The 19812-nt window shown below is 42.4% G+C and overlaps 1 protein-coding gene across 3 annotated transcripts in view; it reads left to right on the forward strand.

Annotated features, from left to right (window-relative positions):
• LOC115162807 (actin-binding LIM protein 1) overlaps positions 1–19812 on the forward strand; it is a 181466-nt gene that overhangs the window by 11908 nt on the left and 149746 nt on the right. Inside the window, exon 1 of one of the 3 annotated variants that reach the window (XM_029714235.1) lies at positions 4813–5071. The exons of 1 other annotated variant lie outside the window; for it this stretch is intronic. In XM_029714235.1, the coding sequence (XP_029570095.1) occupies positions 4972–5071 (100 nt within the window). In that variant the 5' untranslated portion in view covers positions 4813–4971. Of the gene's footprint in view, positions 1–4812; positions 5137–19812 lie in introns of those variants that run through there. One more of the 3 variants, XM_029714251.1, reaches the window with a different exon arrangement.

Raw genomic sequence — 19812 nt, forward strand, 5'->3', positions numbered from 1 at the left:
GCTGCTATACTCCTCAATGCCATTGGATGAATCCCGGAACATATTCCAGTCTGTGCTAGCAAAACAGTCCTGTAGCATAGCATCTGCGTCATCTGACCACTTCTGTATTGAGTGAGTCACTGGTACTACCTGCTTTAGTATTTGGTAGTAAGCAGGAATCAGGAGGATAGTATTATGGTTAGATTTGACAAATGGAGGACGGGGGAGAGCTTTGTATGCGTCTCTGTGAGTGGACTAAAGGTGGTCTTTTTTCTCTGGTTGCACATGCTGGTAGAAATGAGAGAAAACGGATTTAAGTTTGCCTGCATTAAAGTCCCTGGCCACTAGGAGTGCCGCTTCTGGAAGAGCATTTTCTTGTTTGCTTATGGCCTTATATAGCTCGATGAGTGCGGTCTTAGTGCTACCATCGGTTTGTGGTGGTAAATACATGGCAACAAAAAATATAGATATTCTCTCTTGGTAGATAATGTGGTCTACAGCTTATCATGAGGTACTCATGATATTTTGACATTTTTTGTCACGAAACGCGCCAGGCGCTTCACCCTTCGTTACCCTTCGGATAGTTTCTTGAACGCACGAACAAAACGCCACTATTTGGATATAACTATGGATTATTTGGAACCAAACCAACATTTGTTATTGAAGTAGAAGTCCTGGGAGTGCATTCTGACGAAGAACAGCAAAGGTAATCCAATTTTTCTTATAGTAAATCTGAGTTTGGTGAGTACCAAACTTGGTGGGTGTCAAAATAGCTAGCCTGTGATGGCCGGGCTATCTACTCAGAATATTGCAAAATGTGCTTTCACCGAAAGCTATTTTAAAATCGGACACCGCGATTGCATAAAGGAGTTCTGTATCTATAATTCTTAAAATAATTGTTATGTTTTTTGTGAACGTTTATCGTGAGTAATTTAGTAAATTCACCGGAAGTGTTCGGTGGGAATGCTAGTCACATGCTAGTGTCGTGTCTTTGGCTATGCCGGATTAAGTGATATGACATGCTAACTTATAAAACTATTTCTCTGTAATTGATATTACCTGATTAAGCTAATCATGTAAATGTAATTAACTAGAAAGTCGGGGCACCACAGAAGAACGTTTATAGAGCTGTTATCCTCTGAATAAACTCTTAAAATACTTAGTAATATTTTACATCGATAGCAGTCAATCTTAACCCGTATGTTGTTTCAGTCTCATCATGAAAGTTGTAATTCTTGGTTATCTGCACGAACCCAGTCTTTACTAAAATCATCCATACATCAATTGTCTTAAAATCATTTATTTACTACACTAAGTAATTAACAGAAAACATACAAACAGTAATTATCGTCACCAAGGATTGGCATAGTAATGTGCCCTACTGGCTAACAAGCATGGCTGGTCTGTTAGACAATGGGTCATAAAACGGTAAGCTGAGAAGTTACACAGAGTTCATTAATATTAACAATTGACAATTGAAGGCTCACTCATTCGGGAACAATTGCAATATCAATATATATTTACGCTCATGTGTCGTCGGGATTCTTGTTGGAGAGTTTTGTTCTGATGGAGAGTTTGTCAGCGTTCTCTCTCTCTCTCTCTCGGTTAGAATGGATCGTTCAGAGCGACATTCATGAATGTCGTCATAGAATGGATGTGGTTGGTCTTCGCGTTCGATGATATAATTTACTTAGCTGCAGACTAATAATTAATATCAAAGACTTGTTCTTATTCTGTCGGTCTCGATAGTAAAAGTTAACCACGTGGTATAGTTCACTTTCAGTAGAGTACTTGGCTGGTCAAACCTCTGGGCCAAACTCACGATGGAGTGTAGGCCTGGTCTGTAGAAATGTAAATCAGGGGGTCTTTTATAGTACCCAGAGAACAGGCTTGTCAAATGACGCCTGGTCCTGTATGTGTCCCTGGGGGCGTGCCTATGACTGAGCTAGACTTGGTTACAGAAATATAATTCTATCACATTAACATCAGTACATAGCATCTCAATGTATTACAAATAGCTTTATCCTTAATAATACATTGTATACACCCATGTGGATTCAGTCTCATCGCTGAGGCTATCATGTAGACCGTTTTAGGGTAATATGGCTATATTGTCTCTTCTGAGTATCACAAAATTGTACCAAGCGGATCAGTTCGTAGCTGGAGTCTTCATCAATCTTCCATATCTTCTCCAGCACACACATGTCGCTAGGTTCTCCAATTCTATGAGTTGGAAGAATTTCCTTTGTCTCTCTATGAAACATGTTGTAGTAGATTCTCCTCTTGGAATTTTTACAACCCTGGGTTGGGGGGGAAGGTAGGTTGGGTGATGGTACAAAGGGGAGGGGGTCAACTGTCCTTCCTGTACCCAAAGAGGCCAACGTCATGACATACCCCCCCTGGTGGTTTGGATCTTGTTTATCCTGCAAGTTACAAATCAACATAAAATCATGACCACGTGATGTCCCATTGGTAGATCATCGTTGCAGTCCTCTCTGGTGGTTGAACTTGGTAGGCTCTCTGAAAGCGGAGCCGTCCACCACAAGGATGGGCAGTTGAGGTCCGGTTGGTGATCGCCGATGCGGTCTCCTCTAGTGGCGTACCTTGGTAGGTTCCCTGGAAGCTGTAAAGTACCCCAGGGAGGGCCAGGGGATGTCCTGGTTGTTGATCGCCGTTGCGGTCCCCCCCTCTGGTGGTTTACCTTGGTAGTCTCTCTGACAGCGGGCATGCCGCCACAAGGATAGGTTGTGGGTGTCCGGATTTGGGGTCGCCGTTCCGGACCCGTCGTCCAGACTGGAAGATCTGGGCAGTAACTTAGGCAGATGTTAACAACGCACACACACTCATGAAATATATATGATTACATTCATTCCCCAATGAGCGGCGTTGTGGCACTAAGTGATGGTTGTATGGGGACTTTGTTTATGGCTCTATCACACAATTTAACTAAATAAATTGAATGAGGCAATGATACCCAAGCAATTCAGATTGCGGAGTTATCATAACAGTAATGTGGTTTAAATGTTTGGAGTACATTCACCACTATACTTTCCCTTAAGGCCGAAGCCACATGGGATTCACTCCCGTCAGTAATGGGTTTTACTGAATGTGCCTTGCTAAAGCAGATTTTACTGATTAATCTATTTATGATATATCAAACCTGTATAGGCTATCTGGGAATTAACTTTGAATTACCTGAGAGGTTGCTTCATCAAGGTTAATATGCAAAGTTTAAGTTGTCTCATTTAGTTGGAAGAACCTAGAAAGGTATGTTCGACAATTTAACTAAATAAATTGAATGAGGCAATGATACCCAAGCAATTCAGATTGCGGAGTTATCATAACAGTAATGTGGTTTAAATGTTTAGGGTACATTCGCCACTATACTTTCCCTTAAGGCCGAAGCCACATGGGATTCACTCCCGTCTTCATCAGATGACACTTCTAGGACATTATGTTATACAATACATGCATGTTTTGTTCAATCAAGTTCATATTTATATCAAAAAACAGCTTTTTACATTAGCATGTGACGTTCAGAACTAGCATACCCCCGCAAACTTCCGGTGAATTTACTAAATTACTCACGATAAACGTTCACAAAAAACATAACAATTATTTTAAGAATTATAGATACAGAACTCCTCTATGCACTCGATATGTCCGATTTTAAAATAGCTTTTCGGTGAAAGCACATTTTGCAATATTCTAAGTAGATAGCCCGGCATCACAGGGCTAGCTTTTCAGACACCAACCAAGTTTAGCCATCACCAAAGTCAGATTTACTATAAGAAAAATGTTATTAACTTTGCTTTTCTTCGTCAGGACTTCTACTTCAATAACAAATGTTGGTTTGGTCCCAAATAATCCATAGTTATATCCAAATAGTGGCGTTTTGTTCGTGCGTTGAAGACACTATCCGAAGGTTAAATAAGGGTTACGCGCCCGATGCGTTTCGTGACAAAACAATTCTAAATATTCCATTACTGTACTTCGAAGCATGTCAACCGCTGTTTAAAATCAATTTTTATGCCATTTTTCTCCTAGCGATAATATTCCGACCGGGAATCTGTGTTTTAGTTCAAAGAGAGAGAAAGTAAAAACATGAGGTCGCCCTGTGCATGCGCCTCAGGCTCATTGTCCTCTGATAGACCACTTACCAAAGGCGCTAATGTTTTTCAGCCAGGGGCTGGAATTACATCATTCAACTTTTTCCCGGGTTCTGAGAGCCTATGGGAGCCGTAGGAAGTGTCACGTTACAGCAAAGATCCTAAGTTTTCAATAAACAGAGTCAAGAAGCCCAAGGAATGGTCAGAGAGGGCACTTCCTGTACAGAATCTTCTCAGGTTTTTGCCTGCCATATGAGTTCTGTTATACTCACAGACACCATTCAAACAGTTTTAGAAACTTTAGGGTGTTTTCTATCCAAAGCCAATAATTATATGCATATTCTAGTTTCTGGGCAGTAGTAATAACCAGATTAAATCGGGTACTTTTTTTATCCGGCCGTGTAAATACTGCCCCCTAGCCCTAACAGGTTAAAGCACCAGTCATGCACTACTCTTCCTCTGGTCCAAAGCACCACCCTTCCTCTGGGAAGGGCCAGCAAGCTCGCCCTACTTACCTGTTGCACTGCAGCAGAATCTGTCCGACTCAGTCGGTGCTGAATTGGAAGGCATCGCACAGCACCGCAGCAGTAACCCAATCCCCTGGCTTCTCCAAAGTTTGACCATAGGACAGGGCTGCCTGCTCACACTCAGCAGCATGAAGACCCTTTCACCTCTACATTTTTTTCTCTGCATGTGTGTGAGTGCATTTGGCTTGTGTGTGTGTGTGTGTGAGACTGTGTGTGTGTGTGTGTGAGACTGTGTGTGTGTGTGAGACTGTGTGTGACTCCATGCAAGAGCCTGCATTATTGATGAGAAGAGGAAGGAAGGATTGAAAGCAGTGCCGGGACGGGACTGTGTGTGTGTGTTTGAGTGTATAGAAGAGATGGGGGAGAGGAGTTCGGTGCAGCAGCACAAGCATCCTCCCTACGATGGTGGGCTTTGCAACTATTCCCAGAAAATCATCTCCTGCTTCGGACTGGACGGTAACAGAGGGGTGGTTGTCCTGTACAGTGTGGAGGAGGGTTGGAAGGAACAGACCAATGACTGAGTATATATGACATTCATTTCTCTCAATGATCCGGATGTCTAGGATGACATAGGAATGTTGTCTTTTGTGTCTAGTCATGGTGCGTTTGTGAGAGAGTGTGTTAGTATCGATGTGTGCCGGGCTGACTGGGTGTGTAGCTAGCTGCACCCACAGATAGACAGTAGAATAGGGGAGCAGGGACGAGCAGGGCCGTGCCCCACTGCAGCAGAACTAACCAGCCTGTCCTCTAACAGAGCTAGCCTCGGTCATCAGCCTGTGTGTGTGTGCGTGCGTGTGTCCTCTGCCTTATTCTACATCATGCCATATCCTTTTATCTACATTTTATTGGACTCTTTACTGTACATTGGATGTGTGAGAAATTGATGTAGGATAGATTTATGGGTGAGAAATAGACCGATAAATAAAACATTGATGTCAGTAGTAAAATGCTCAATAAGCAGTAATAAGCCCTAGTTCTCTGCAGTAATAAGCCCTTGTTCTCCTCTAGAGTCTGTTTCTGCTCTGTCTTCATCCTCGCTTGTATCATGATTTTCAAAAGCTTTCGAGTGGGTAGTGTAAGGTAGATGTTTGCAGTGTTTACTGTATCTGTTTTGTGGACAGTGTTACTATAAGAGAGCATTAGTAAAATATTATATTGGTTTATATAGAAGTGGTGTGTGTGTGTGTGACCTTAAGTGACTGTGTTCAGTTTGTGCAGGTAGCAGTAGCACGTCAGTAAATGGGTTCAATTGAAAATGGTTCACCTTACAGACCAAAAAGCGTATAGTTCATCTTTACATTTTAGTCATTGAGCAGATGCTCTTATCCAGAGCGACTTACATGAGCAATTAGGGTTAAGTGCCTTGCTCAAGGGCACATCAACAGATTTTCACCTAGTTGGCTCGGGGATTCAAACCAGAAACCTTTCGCTTACTGGCCCAATGTTCTTAACCGCTAGACTACCTGCCGTATTCAATCATTTTAAATCAACATTCCCAATAAGCGTGTCTCTCTGTAGGTTTTGCTCAATTCATACTGGTATGAAAACAGTTAACTTTCTTTGCCTGTTCATCTCGCATATTACCTCTCACCGGGAGAGCCTGATGATTTTCTAAATGTGGCTTAGGAAGGAAAATCCAGTCCTTAATCAAGGAGATGGAAGGTGTCATCTTTAATTCATGAAGTCTCACACAAATCCAAAGATGGACGAAAGAAAGGGGCTTGTAGAGAGACATCTGCTATATCTGGATGTTTTTCCTTCTATTATAAATACTTTTTGGGGAATCTTAGTGATAATACATTTCTACCAAACATTAAATGGTTTCAAGATTACAAGACCAATCCAAGACCCTCTACATAGTTTATATCACCCTAATCCTGAGGCTCTGTTTGTGTGTGTGTGTGTGTTTATGGTTTTAATGAAGTAGAGGCAACAAATGTGACCTGCAAAGTAATAGAATGGAAGTAATGCTGCTAATAAGGCTTAATTTGTAATCAAGTTGTTGTAATTGTGACTTGGATCAATGTGGTCCTGTGTGCCTCAGTTGGCATGACACTAGCAACACCAAGGTTGTACATTCAATTCTCTCAGGGATCACATATATAGTGGTGTAAAGTACTTAACTAAACATACTTTAAAATACTACTTAAGTTGTTTTTTGGAGTATCTGTACTTTACTTTACTATTTATATTTTTGATAACTTTTACTTCACTACATTCCTAAAGAAAATAATGTACTTTTTACTCCATACATTTTCCTGACAACCAAAAGTACCATTTACATTTTCAATGCTTTTCAGGACTGGAAAATGGTCCAATTCACAGACTGCCTCTGATCTGGTGGACTTACTAAACACACATGCTACGTTTGTAAATGATGTCTGAGTGTCGTGAGTGTTCCCCTGGCTATCTGTAAATGATGTCTGAGTGTTGGAGTGTTCCCGTGGCTAAAAAACAAAAAAATGGTGCTGTCTGGTTTACTTTTTGTAAGGAATTTGAAATAATGTATTATTTTACTTTTGTATATTTGATCAATTACATTTAGTTTTGATACTTAAGTATATTTAAAACCTTATACTTTTACTCAAGTAGTATTTTACTGGGTGACTAACTTTTACATTAGCCATTTTTTATTAAGGTATCTTTACTTTTACTCAAGTATGACAATTGGATACTTTGTCCACCACTGCATACATAACGAAAATGTATGCACGCAGGGTTTAGATAAGCGCCTGCTAAGTTGAACATTTAGAGCATAGTGTAACCTGGCTACTTGAGATCTCATATAACCACTCAGCATGTAGGAAGATATGGTCCACTGATATTGGACTTTGTTTTTACTACAAATAATGCACACTATAAATAAACAATTAACTAGAATCACGTTTTTTCTTTTTATTTAACCTTTACTCAACTAGGCAAGTCAGTTAAGAACAAATTCTTATTTACAATGATGGCCTACCCCGGCCAATCCCGGACGATGCTGGGTCAATTGTGGGCTGCCCTATGTGACTGAATAAGTTAACCTATTATAATTTCCTTTATTTATTTGTGTGTGCGCGCAGGTTTATGCATCTATTATACAGTTGAAGTCAGAAGCTTACATACACATAGGTTGGAGTCATTCAAACTCGTTTTTCAACCACTCCACAAATTTCTTGATAACAAACTATAGTTTTGGCAAGTCGGTTAGGACATCTACTTTGTGCATGACACAAGTAATTTTTCCAACAATTGTTTACAGACAGATTATTTCACTTATAATTCACTGTATCACAATTCCAGTGGGTCAGAAGTTTACATACACTAAGTTGAATGTGCCTTTAAACAGCTTGAGAAATCACAGAAAATTATGTCATGGCTTTAGAAGCTTCTGATAGGCTAATTGACATCATTTGAGTCAATTGGAGGTGTACCTGTGGAAGGCCTACCTTCAAACTCAGTGCCTCATTGCTTGACATCATGGGAAAATCAAAAGAAATCAGACAAGACCTCAGAAAAATAATTGTAGACCTCCACAAGTCTGGTTCATCCTTGGGAGCAATTTCAAAACGTCTGAAGGTAACACGTTAATCTGTACAGACAATAAACACCATGGGACCACACAGCCGAGATGCACGTACTTTGGTGCGAGAAATGCAAATCAATCCCAGAACAACAGCAAAGGACCATGTGAAGATGCTGGAGGAAACAGGTACAAAAGTATCTATAGCCACAGTAAAACAAGTCCTATATCGACATAACCTGAAAGGCTGCCCAGCAAGGAAGAAGTCACTGCTCCAAAACCGCCATAAAAAGCCAGACTACGGTTTGCAACTACACATGGGGACAAAGATAGTACTTTTTGGAGAAATGTTCTCTGGTCTGATGAAACAAAAATAGAACTGTTTGGCCATAATGACCATCGTTATGTTTGGAGGAAAAAGGGGGAGACTTGCAAGCCGAAGAACACCATCCCAACTGTGAAGCACGGGGGTGGCAGCATCATGTTGAGGGGGTGCTTTGCTGCAGGAGGGACTGGTGCACTTCACGAAATAGATGGGATCATGAGGAAGGACAATTATGTGGATATATTGAAGCAACATCTCAAGACATAAGTCAGGAAGTTAAAGCTTGGTCGCAAATGGGTCTTCCAAATGGACAATGACCCCAAGCATACTTCCAAAGTTGTGGCAAAATGGCTTAAGGACAACAAAGTCAAGGTATTGGAGTGGCCATCACAAAGCCCTGACCTAGAAAATGTGTGGGCAGAACTGAAAAAGCATGTGCAAGCAAGGAGGCCTACAAACCTGACTCCGTTACACCAGCTCTGTCAGGAGGAATGCGCCAAAATTCACCAAACTTATTGTGTGAAGCTTGTGGAAGGCTACCCGAAACGTTCGACCCAAGTTAAACAAGTTAATAAAGGCAATGCTACCAAATACTAATTGAGTGTATGTAAACTTCTGACCCCCTGGGAATGTGATGAAAGAAATAAAAGCTGAAATAAATCATTCTCTCTACTATTATTCTGACATTTCACATTCTTAAAATAAAGTGGTGATCCTAACTGACCTAAGACAGGGAATTTTTACTACGATTAAATGTCAGGAATTGTGAAGAACTGAGTTTAATTGTATTTGGCCAAGGTATATGTAAACTTCCGACTTCAACTGTATTTCTGTGATCCTGTTCTGAGACCTTACTAAACAGACAATTATTTATTTAATGGTATTTAATAGACAAGACAGGACAGAGGGTTTAGTTCTATTCTAATATTGTAAACCTCACAATTCCCCAACCTTAATTGGACAGATTTGATCATGAACAACAGACTCATCCATGAATGGTTGTGGAGCAAATCTGAAACTGCAGTGTAATGGAAAATCTAATATCATAACAAAAGCAGGATGCCGTTATTAATATTCTTAAAGTAACCTGTCCCAGTAAATTATTGTGACCAGTGGCATGTCTCTTTTTTAACATCACTGTCCCAGAGCACCTATCAGGTGCAAGAGCCAATGAGTGTGGCAATGACACACCGTAAAGGAAAACTGTAATTTATAAGGTACATTTGTGTATTATCAATAGTAAATACTGTGAAACGTTTTACTGGAGCATACTGTCAATTATGGCCATCTTTTGAACCGTACTGTAATTTCACTCCACAGAATACAATACGATCCAGTTCCAATCCTTTTTTGGAGAACTAGTGCATGGTACTGTTGTTTCTGTCTCATTATCATATTTTGAGGTGTGACTTGTAAGAGGCTATGTTTGTCGCACCCTTTTGTGAGAGTCCTGTATCAATTTACCTCCTATGTGATAATAGTGCCCTATCAATTTAAAATGTATAGGGGCCAGATTGGAGTGGCAGCAAACCTTAAACCTTTAATGGTTGAGAATTTTGCCATGTCCTTTTGGTTTGTTTGGCCCTGTAGTTGCTGCCAATTTCAAAGCCTTTGTTAAGGCCTCTAGAAGTGCAAGTGATTGATATGCTGTCATCAATCAATCAAAAGTATTTATACAGCCCTTTTTTTACATCAGCAGACGTCACAAAGTGCTATACAGAAACCCAGCCTAAAACCCCAAACAGCAAGCAATGCAGATGTAGAAGCCCGGAGGAAAAACTCCCTAGAAAGGCAGGAACCTAGGAAGAAACCTAGAGAGGAACCAGGTTCTGAGGGGTGGCCAGTCCTCTTCTGGCTGTGCCGGGTGGAGATTATAAGAGTAAATGGCCATTTAACACCAAATTGTTCTTCAAGATGTTCAAATGTTCATAGATGACCAGCAGGGTCAAATAATAATCAGTGGTTGTAGAGGGTGCAATAGGTCAGTACCTCAGGAGTAAATTGGCTTTTCGTAGCCGAGCATTCAGTTAGAGACAGCAGGTCCGGGACAAGGTCAGGGTTCCCTTGCCACAGGCAGAAAACTTGGAACTGGAGCAGCAGCACGACCAGGTGGACTGGGGACAGCCAGGAGTCATCAGGCCAGGTAGTCTTGAGGCATGATCCTAGGGCTCTGGTCCTCCGAGAGGGGAGGGAGAGAGCGAGAATTAGGGGGATTATACTTAAATTCACACAGGACACCAGATAAGGCAGGACAATTACACCAGATATAACAGAGCCCCGCGCCACAGACTGTTGCAGTAAAGGTGCTGGAGACTGAGACGGGTGGGTCGGGGGACACTGTGGCCCCATCCAATGATACCCACAGACAGGGCCAACCAGGCAGGATATAACTCCACCCACTTTGCCAAAGCACAGCCCCCACACCACTAGAGGAATATCAACAGACCACCAACTTACTTCCCTGAGACAAGGCTGAGACAAGCCCACGAAGATCTTCTCCACCGCACAAGCCAGAGGGGGCGCAAAATCAGACAGGAAGATCATGTCTGTGACTCAACCTACTCAAGTGACGCACCCCTCCTAGGTAGGGCATGGAAGAGCACTAGTAAGCCAGTGACTCAGCCCCAGTAATAGGGTCAGAGGAAGAGAATCTCAGTGGAGAGAGGGGATCCGGCCAGGCATAGACAACAAGGGCATTTTGTCAATACAGTGCCTTGCCGTTCACCTTCGCACCCCTGGGCCAGACTACACTCAATCATAGGATCTACTGAAGAGATGAGTTTTCAATAAAGACTTAAAGGTCGAGACCGAGTCTGCATCTCTCACATGGATAGGCAGACCATTCCATAAAAATGGAGCTCTATAGGAGAAAGCCCTGCCTCCAGCTGTTTGCTTAGAAATTCTAGCGACAATAAGGAGGCCTGCATCTTGTGACCGTAGCGTACATGTAGGTATGTACAGCAGGACCAAATCGGAGAGATGGGTAGGAGCAAGCCCATGTAAGGCTTTGTAGGTTAGCAGTAAAACCTTGAAATCAGCCCTAGCCATAACAGAAAGCCAATGTAGAGAGGCTAGCATTTGAGTAATATGATACATTTTTTTGGTTCTAGTCAGGATTCTAGCTGCTGTGTTTAGCATTAACTTATTTAGTGCTTTATCCGGGTAGCTGGATAGTAGAGCATTGCAGCAGTCTAATCTAGAAGTGACAAAAGCATGGATTAGCTTTTCTGCATAATTTTTGGACAAAATGTTTCTGATTTTTGCAATGTTACGAAGATGGAAAAAAGCTTGAAATATTCTTGATATTTTCGTCAAAAGAGAGATCAGGGTCCAGAGTAACGCCCTCTCGAAATGTATGTAATATCAAAATGATGCAGGCAAAGGGGCCACAGTTTTCCAAGCAAGGAACCAAGATGGTGGTTTACATCAGGATTACAGTGAGCATGAGGACTAGCCAGACATTATTCATCCACTGACTCCATGCCAGGCTGTGCGATATGGTTGCATCCCAAATGGCACCCTATTCCCTATATAATGCACTACTTTGACCAGGACCCATAGGGCCTTGATGTTTGAGCATTGAAGTTCCAAAAAACATTCCCCTGTATTCTCTGGATTTTAAGTTGATCAGTTGAAACTGATTGATTGTTGGTCCATCCTTGGTGGTGTACAGTGTTTTCTTTAAGTAGGCATACACGGCCTTCCGGTTGGCGCAGTGGTCTAAGGCACTGCATCACAGTGCTTGCTGTGCCACCAGAGATTCTGGGTTCGAGCCCAGGCTCCCGGTCGCAGCCGGCCGCGACCGGGAGGCCCATGGGGCGGCGTACAATTGGCCCAGCATCGTCCGGGTTAGGGAGGGTTTGGCCGGCAGGGATATCCTTGTCTCATCGCGCACTAGCGACTCCTGTGGCGGGCCGGGCGCAGTGCACGCTGACCAGGTCGCTAGGTGTATGGTGTTTCCTCCGACACATTGGTGTGGCTAGCTTCCGGGTTGGATGTGCATTGTGTCAAGAAGCAGTGCGGCTAGGTTGGGTTGTGTTTCGGAGGACGCATGGCTCTCAACCGTCGCCTCTCCCGAGTTCGTACGGGAGTTGCAGCGATGAGACAAGACTGTAACTACTACTAATTGGATACCAAAGGGGGTTAACAAACAAAAAAAAAGTAGGCATGCACATCTAGCCCCCGCGGGGAGAACAACTGTATTTTATGTTATGGTCATTTGGTTGTTTGAAGACGTTTAGTCAACATATTTGACAGACAAATAAACGTCTTTAGGTGGTTGTAATCTGGTTATCTAACCATAAAACAACCCAAATATCACGTATTGACTTTCTAAGAACTCTTTACCTGGTTATAACAGAGACCAGTTGATTAATGTGGTTACGATGTCTTCTCAACCTGAAAAGCAGTTTACATCAAGAAAAGGATGACTACATGGGGGGCATGAGACTAGAATAACTGTCCCAAATGGCAGGCTATTCCCAATTTTTGTGCATTACTTATGACCAGGGCCAATTGGTACTGTATATAGTGCACTAAATTGGGAAAATTATGCCATTTAGGATGCACTTCAGATTGAAAGTGTGCATGATAACTAACTCAATTTTATCACATGAGCTATAATTCCCAGACTGTTTTTTCTAATGGCTGACAATCTCTGTTTTGTAATACATGATCATTTTAGAACCCCCCCTCTTGACGGTTGAGAGAAAAAAAGGAAGGTTTAAAGTAAATTAAATTTCCTGCACTTCTACACATTTTTGCCATGGGGAGTAGAGACTGAGTCATGTGGCTGTGGCTTGCTATATAAAGCAGACATCTAGACATTCAGTTTCTGTTTGATTGAACATTTTACTAGGCTCGTCATTTAAGAACAAATTCTTATTTACAATGACAGTCTACCCCAGCCAAACCCAGACAATGCTGGGCCAATTGTGCACTGCCCTATGGGACTCCCAATCAAGCCGGATGTGATGCAGCCTGGATTTTAACCAGGGACTGCAGTGATGCCTCTTGCACTAAGATGTAGTGCCTTAGATCACTGTGCCACTCAGGAGCCCCAAATGACCTAAGCCACTTTGAATGTGGTATGATCATCAGTGCCAGGTGCGCCGGATCCAGTACCTCAGAAACGGCCACACTCTTGGGCTTTTCACACACGACAGTGTCTGGGGTTTACCGATAATGGGGCGAGAAACAAAAAACATCCATTCAGCTGTCGTCCTGTGGATGAAAACAGCTTGTTTATGAGAGAGGTCAAAGGAGAATGGCAAGAATTGTGCAAGCTAACAGGCGGGATACAAATAGACAAATAATGGTTCAGTACAACAGTGGTGTGCAGAACGACATCTCGGAATGCACAACTTGTCAAGCCGTGTCATGGATGGGCTATTGCAGCAGATGACCACATCTGGTTCCAAAAACAAGAAGAAGTGGCTCCAGTGGGCACGTGATCACCAACACTAGACAATTGAGGAGTGGGAAAACATTGCCTGAAACATGACAACGAGTTCAGTTTACTTGAGTGGCCTGCGCAGTCGCCAGACCTCAACCCAATAGAGCATCTTTGGGATGAGATGGAAGGGCTGTTTGCAGCATGAATGTACTTCCGTTCAATCTGCAGCAACTGTGTGATGCCATCGCGTCAGAATGGACCAACATCCCTTTGCAACGTTTCCGACACCTTGTAGAATGCCCCAAATAATTCAGGCTGTTCTGGAGGCAAAGGGGGGGGGGTCCGACCCGGTACTAGATTAATGCAACTAATAAACTGTCCGGTGAGTATATGTTTCCACACTATGAGGCTGGAATAATACTGTGATATTATGAGCATGATGAGAATGCCCTTTTATTGTAAGAGCTGTTTGAAAAGGCCACCTGAAAGTTCTGCCTATTTTGGTGGGATGGAGTTTTGGCCTTCCATTGTGACATCATGCGGTAAATTAGTTAATATATCAATATGAAAGACCTCTCTGCCAAAAACATCAATTTTTTTTCCATCCAGACCACTCCCAGACAGCAAAAATCTTGCTTGAGAAAATGTTCTTTGAAAACAATCACAGTAAGGTACCGTAATTTCCGGACTATTGAGCGCACCAGAATATAAGCCGCACCCACTGAATTAAAAAATATATATTATTTTGAACATAAATAAGCCGCACATGTCTATAAGCCACAGGTGCCTACTGGTACATTGAAACAAATTAACTTTACACAGGCTTTAACGAAACACGGCTTGTAACAAAAATAAATAGGCTTTAACGAAACACGGCTTGTAACAAAAAATAAAAAATTAGCAGTAAACAGTAGCCTACCAAGAAAGTCATTGGTCACTATCTTCCTTTTCCTGTGCACTGAAACCACTGAAGTCATCACCTTTCAAAAAAATGTGAAAGTGGGAAAAATCCATATATTAGCCACGTCATTGTTTAAGCCGCGAGGTTCAAAGCGTGGGAAAAAAGTTGCGGCTTATAGTCCAGAAATTACGGTACTTAATTGTTACCCAGAAATTATTTGATATTGAGATAAAAAAAACAGCTGCATTGGACCATTTAAAGCATGTTTTCTGTAATTGTACACATTTTTCCATGGGGCAGAGAGAAAACAGCAATTATATAACACATTTCAAACAATTCTATTAATTTTGCCGTGGGGCAAAGATACAATTTGTTTAGTTTAAAGCTAATTTCCTGCAAATCTACACATTTTGTAACGACTAGTATACTACCAATATAAAAGTTTTGTTAGCTGACATGGCTAATTGAGTGACTGTCAGTGACCCATAACAAGAGAAAAACTGCTAACGCACAACCAAATTTCAAAATTGCACTTGGTGTATTGTACTATTCTTACTCTCAATGGTAAGTTGATACCCCGACTGAGTTCCTGGGGCCTTAAGCGACCGCTTATGTCTGGAACCGGCCCTGTATTCATGGACACTGTGGTGGTTACATGACATGACATTGCATCACATGTTCATTTGCCAATGAACTGTGAGGGTGGGTCTTTCCAAGCTGTTTTACAATTACAAACCATGATAGGTCTATGTGATATACAGTATAAAACTGAGAAATGGTAACCAATATACTAGTTGCTGAATATAGCTAAGGCATAAGTTAATTATTTGAATGCATCATCATGCATTTGTTTTGGAATAATATCATAATATCATTTGGAATGTAAGCTATCAAAGGTGACATGATGGATAATAATTCTTGTCACTTTACACAAAGTACATGTCCTAAATACATGTCATTTGTATTTATTATGGATCCCCAGCAAAATTAAGGCAGTTCATACAATTTTAAAAACATAATACATTCACAGATTTCACAACACACTGTGCCCTCAGGCCCCTACTCCACCCCTACCACATATCTACAGTACAAAATCCATGTGTAGGTGTGGGTATAGTGCGCATGCTATCGTGTGTGTGTGTGTGTGTGTGTGTGTGTGTGTGTGTGTGTGTGTGTGCCTGTGTCTGTGCCTATGTTTGTGTTGCTTCACAGTCCCCGCTGTTCCATAAGGTAATTTTTTAATCTGTTTTTTAAACCTAATTTTACTGCTTGCATCAGTTACTTGATGTGGAATAGAGTTCCATGTAGTCATGGCTCTATGTAGTACTGTCATGTTAGGTCCTCACAGTCAGGTATTGGGTGTAACAAGCAACATGTCAAAAGGTCATCTAAGGTATTTTTGTTATTGATCCCTTGGCCTTGAGTGAGCCAGGTAATGGTCCTACCATACTGTACCATGACGCTCATAATAGTATCTGAAAAGATCAACACAAAGATATTTACATGAGGATTAGACAAGGTCACATCAAGACCAAGTCTCTAGCATGTCCTCAGATGAACCTATATTACCTGCCCTAGAAACACATGGGCTTGGCTATAGTAAGAAGCCTTGTCCAAAGCCAAGCCACCATAACAGCCCATAAGCCAGGAGCTCCTGTCATCTCTTGTTTCTATAGCGTGAGGCAGCTTGATGTACAAGTACATCCCCTGGACAGGGCACTAGTCTATTGCAGGGCCTTATTAGCTATGGAATAATGGAGAAAAGCTGTAGGAGTTTCTGGATCCTTTTTTATTCTTTATTAAAGGAGCAATCGGGCAACTTTATTTTGGTTGTGATAGAGTAAGAAGGTTAAACTAAGCTCATGAGGCATTAAGACATTATATTATATTATTCTTCAAGAATAAATGTCTGTATATCATCAGGAATGATGCACTTTTAAGGAATTCGTACAGGACCCTTTTCCCCAGGTCATATATTAACCCCTAGCTCCACCCCACTCCTTACAAGTGAGTCTTATGAAAGCTGACAACTTATGGCCTGTAATAGGGTTTGAGTATAGGTGTTGCTAATGCTGTTGTAACATGGAAGGGTTCATGTAAGCTATGAGGGCCTAACATGTCACACCAGGGGCTGTATATATCAAGCGTCTCAAAGTACAATGCTGATTCAGGATCAGTTTTGCCACTCGATTACAATAAATAAGGTTAAATGGACATGGAAGACCTGCTCTGAGATGCTTGATACATATGAGCTTGATATTATTTATTTTGTTACCATGTTAAGTTATGTATGAGGGATTTACTGTATACAGTATGTGAATATCTCCAAGATGGCGCAGCAGTAAGACATATTTGTTTTTGTCCTATGTAAATATTCAGTCTTTTTCGTTTTCTTTGAAATATAATGAAATGTATACAATCTCTTTTTTTCCATTTTCGAATTAAATATACCTTCCTGCAACCCGCTTCACCCAATGTGGTACGGATCTGCTATTTTTTAGACCTTATAACTGGAACCTCCATCGGAGGCTAGCCATCAGGAGCTAGCCAGCTAATTGGCTACTAGCTATTTAGTCATTGTTAGCCACTGCTAGCGGTCTTTACCTTTAGCTCGGACACCAGCCGCTTTAGCCCGGATAATACCTGCCAGTCTGCACAGCACGATATCAGCCCTGAGCATATCAGACTGCTTTTCCCCCCACTACATCACTGGATACCTGCCGCAAGCTCTGGACCATTACACTGGATATTCGCAGCTAGCTAGCTGAGTGGCTATTGTGGCTAACGCCCTTGTCCAGAAGCATGCACCAGTTAGCCTCGAGCTAGGCCCATCTCCCGGCTAGCAAACAAAGTACACCAACTACAATACCTCTCTAGCCAATCGACCTGGACCCTTTGTCGACACGGCGCCCCACCGATCCATCACGACTGGTCTGTTGATCTGCTGACGTAATTCGGCCAATGTGCTCTCAACCGGCCTCTGCGTCGTGGATATGGTGAAGATCCATCTGCTAGCCCCGGCCCGCTAGCTTCCTGAACGCCGTGTCTCCCGCTCACCTAGCGTCGTAATCGATTACCGAACAGCTCCCTGTTTCATCTATTGCTGCTCATTGGACTCTATGATCACTCAGCTACACAGCTGATGCCTGCTGGACTGTTCATTAACACGGTACTTCATTTTTTTTATCTGCCTCAAACTCAGGCTCTTTGTGTAGTTAACTGACCCTCTCTGCCCATTTATTGCCATTTACACGTTGTTGTCTTCGCTGTTTACCTGTTGTTGTCTCACCCGCTGTTGTCTTAGTTCTCCCAATCAACACCTGTGATTGCTTTATGCCTCTCTCTAATGTCAATATGCCTTGTATACTGTTGTTTAGGGCAGCTCTCATTGTTTTGTTTTACTGCGGAGTCACTAGTCCTGCTCAACATGTCTCAGAATTCCCCCTTGTCCCATCCCACACACATGCGGAGACCGCACCTAGCTTAACTGGCGCCTGCAGAGATGCAACCTCTCTCATTATCACTCAACGCCTAGGTTTACCCCCACTGTATTCACACCCTACCATACCCTTGTCTGTGCACTATGCCCTGAATCTATCCTACCATGCCCAGAAATCTGCTCCTTTTATTCTCTGTTCCCAAAGCACTAGAGGACCAGTTCTTATAGCCTTCAGCCGTACCCTCATCCTACTCCTCCTCTGGTGATGTAGAAGTTAACCCAGGCCCTGTGTGTCTCCAGGTGCTCTCATTTGTTAACTTCTGCAACCATAAAAGCCTTGGGTTCATGCATGTTAACATCAGAAGCCTCCTCCCTAAGTTTGCTTTATTCACTGCTTTAGCACACTCCGCCAACCCTGATGTCCTAGCTGTGTCTGAAACCTGGCTTAGGAAGGCCACCAAAAATTCAGAAATTTCCATCCCAATTACAACATTTTCCGTCAAGACAGAACTGCTAAAGGAGCGGAATTGAAATCTACTGCAGAGATAGCCTGTCCTACTATCCAGGTCTATGCCCAAACAGTTCGAGCTTCTAATTTTATAGATCCATCCCTCCTGAAATAAGTCCCTCACTGTTGCCGCTTTTTATAGACCCTCCCCAGCTCCCAGCTGTGCCCTGGACACCATACGTGAATTGATTGACCCCATCTATCGTCAGAGTTCGTACTGCTAGGTAACCTAAATTGGGATATGCTTAACACCCCGGCTGTCCTACAATCTAAGCTAGATGTCCTCAATCTCACACAAATTATCAAAGAACCTACCAGGTACAACCCCAAATCCGTAAACATGGGCACCCTCATAGATATCATCCTGACCAACTTGCCCTCTAAATAAACCTCTGCTGTTTTCAACCAGGATCTCAGCGATCACTGCCTCATTGCTTGCGTCCGCTATGAGTCCGTGTCAAACGACCACCCCTCATCACTGTCAAACGCTCCCTAAAACACTTCTGTGAGCAGGCCTTTCTAATCGACCTGGCCCGGCTATCCTGGAAGGATATTGACCTCATAGAGGATGCCTGGTTATTCTTTAAAAGTGCTTTCCTCACCATCTAAAATAAGCATGCCCCTTTCAAAAAATGTAGAACTAAGAACAGATATAGCCCTTGGTTCACTCCAGAATTGACTGCCCTTGACCAACACAAATGTGGCGTACTGCGCTAGCATCGAATAGTCCCGACGATATGCAACTTTTCAGGGAAGCCAGGAACCAATACACACAGTCAGTTAGAAAAGCAAAGGCTAGCTTTTTCAAACAGAAATTTGCATCCTGCAGTAATAATTCCAAAACTTTTTGGGACACTGTAAAATCCATAGAGAATAAGAGTACCTCCTCCCAGCTGCCCACTGCACTGAGACTAGGAAACACTGTCACCACTGGCCCAAGCCCCCCCCCCACTTCTCCTTCACCCAAATCCAGACAGCTGATGTTCTGAAAGAGCTGCAAAATCTGGATCCCTACAAATCAGCTGGGCTAGACAATCTAGACCCTCTCTTCTTAAAATTATCCGCCGCCATTGTTGAAACCCTATTACTAGTCTGTTCAACCTCTTTCGTATCATCTGAGATTC

The sequence above is a fragment of the Salmo trutta genome, chromosome 2, assembly GCF_901001165.1.
Source record: "Salmo trutta chromosome 2, fSalTru1.1, whole genome shotgun sequence".
Taxonomy (NCBI): domain Eukaryota; kingdom Metazoa; phylum Chordata; class Actinopteri; order Salmoniformes; family Salmonidae; genus Salmo; species Salmo trutta.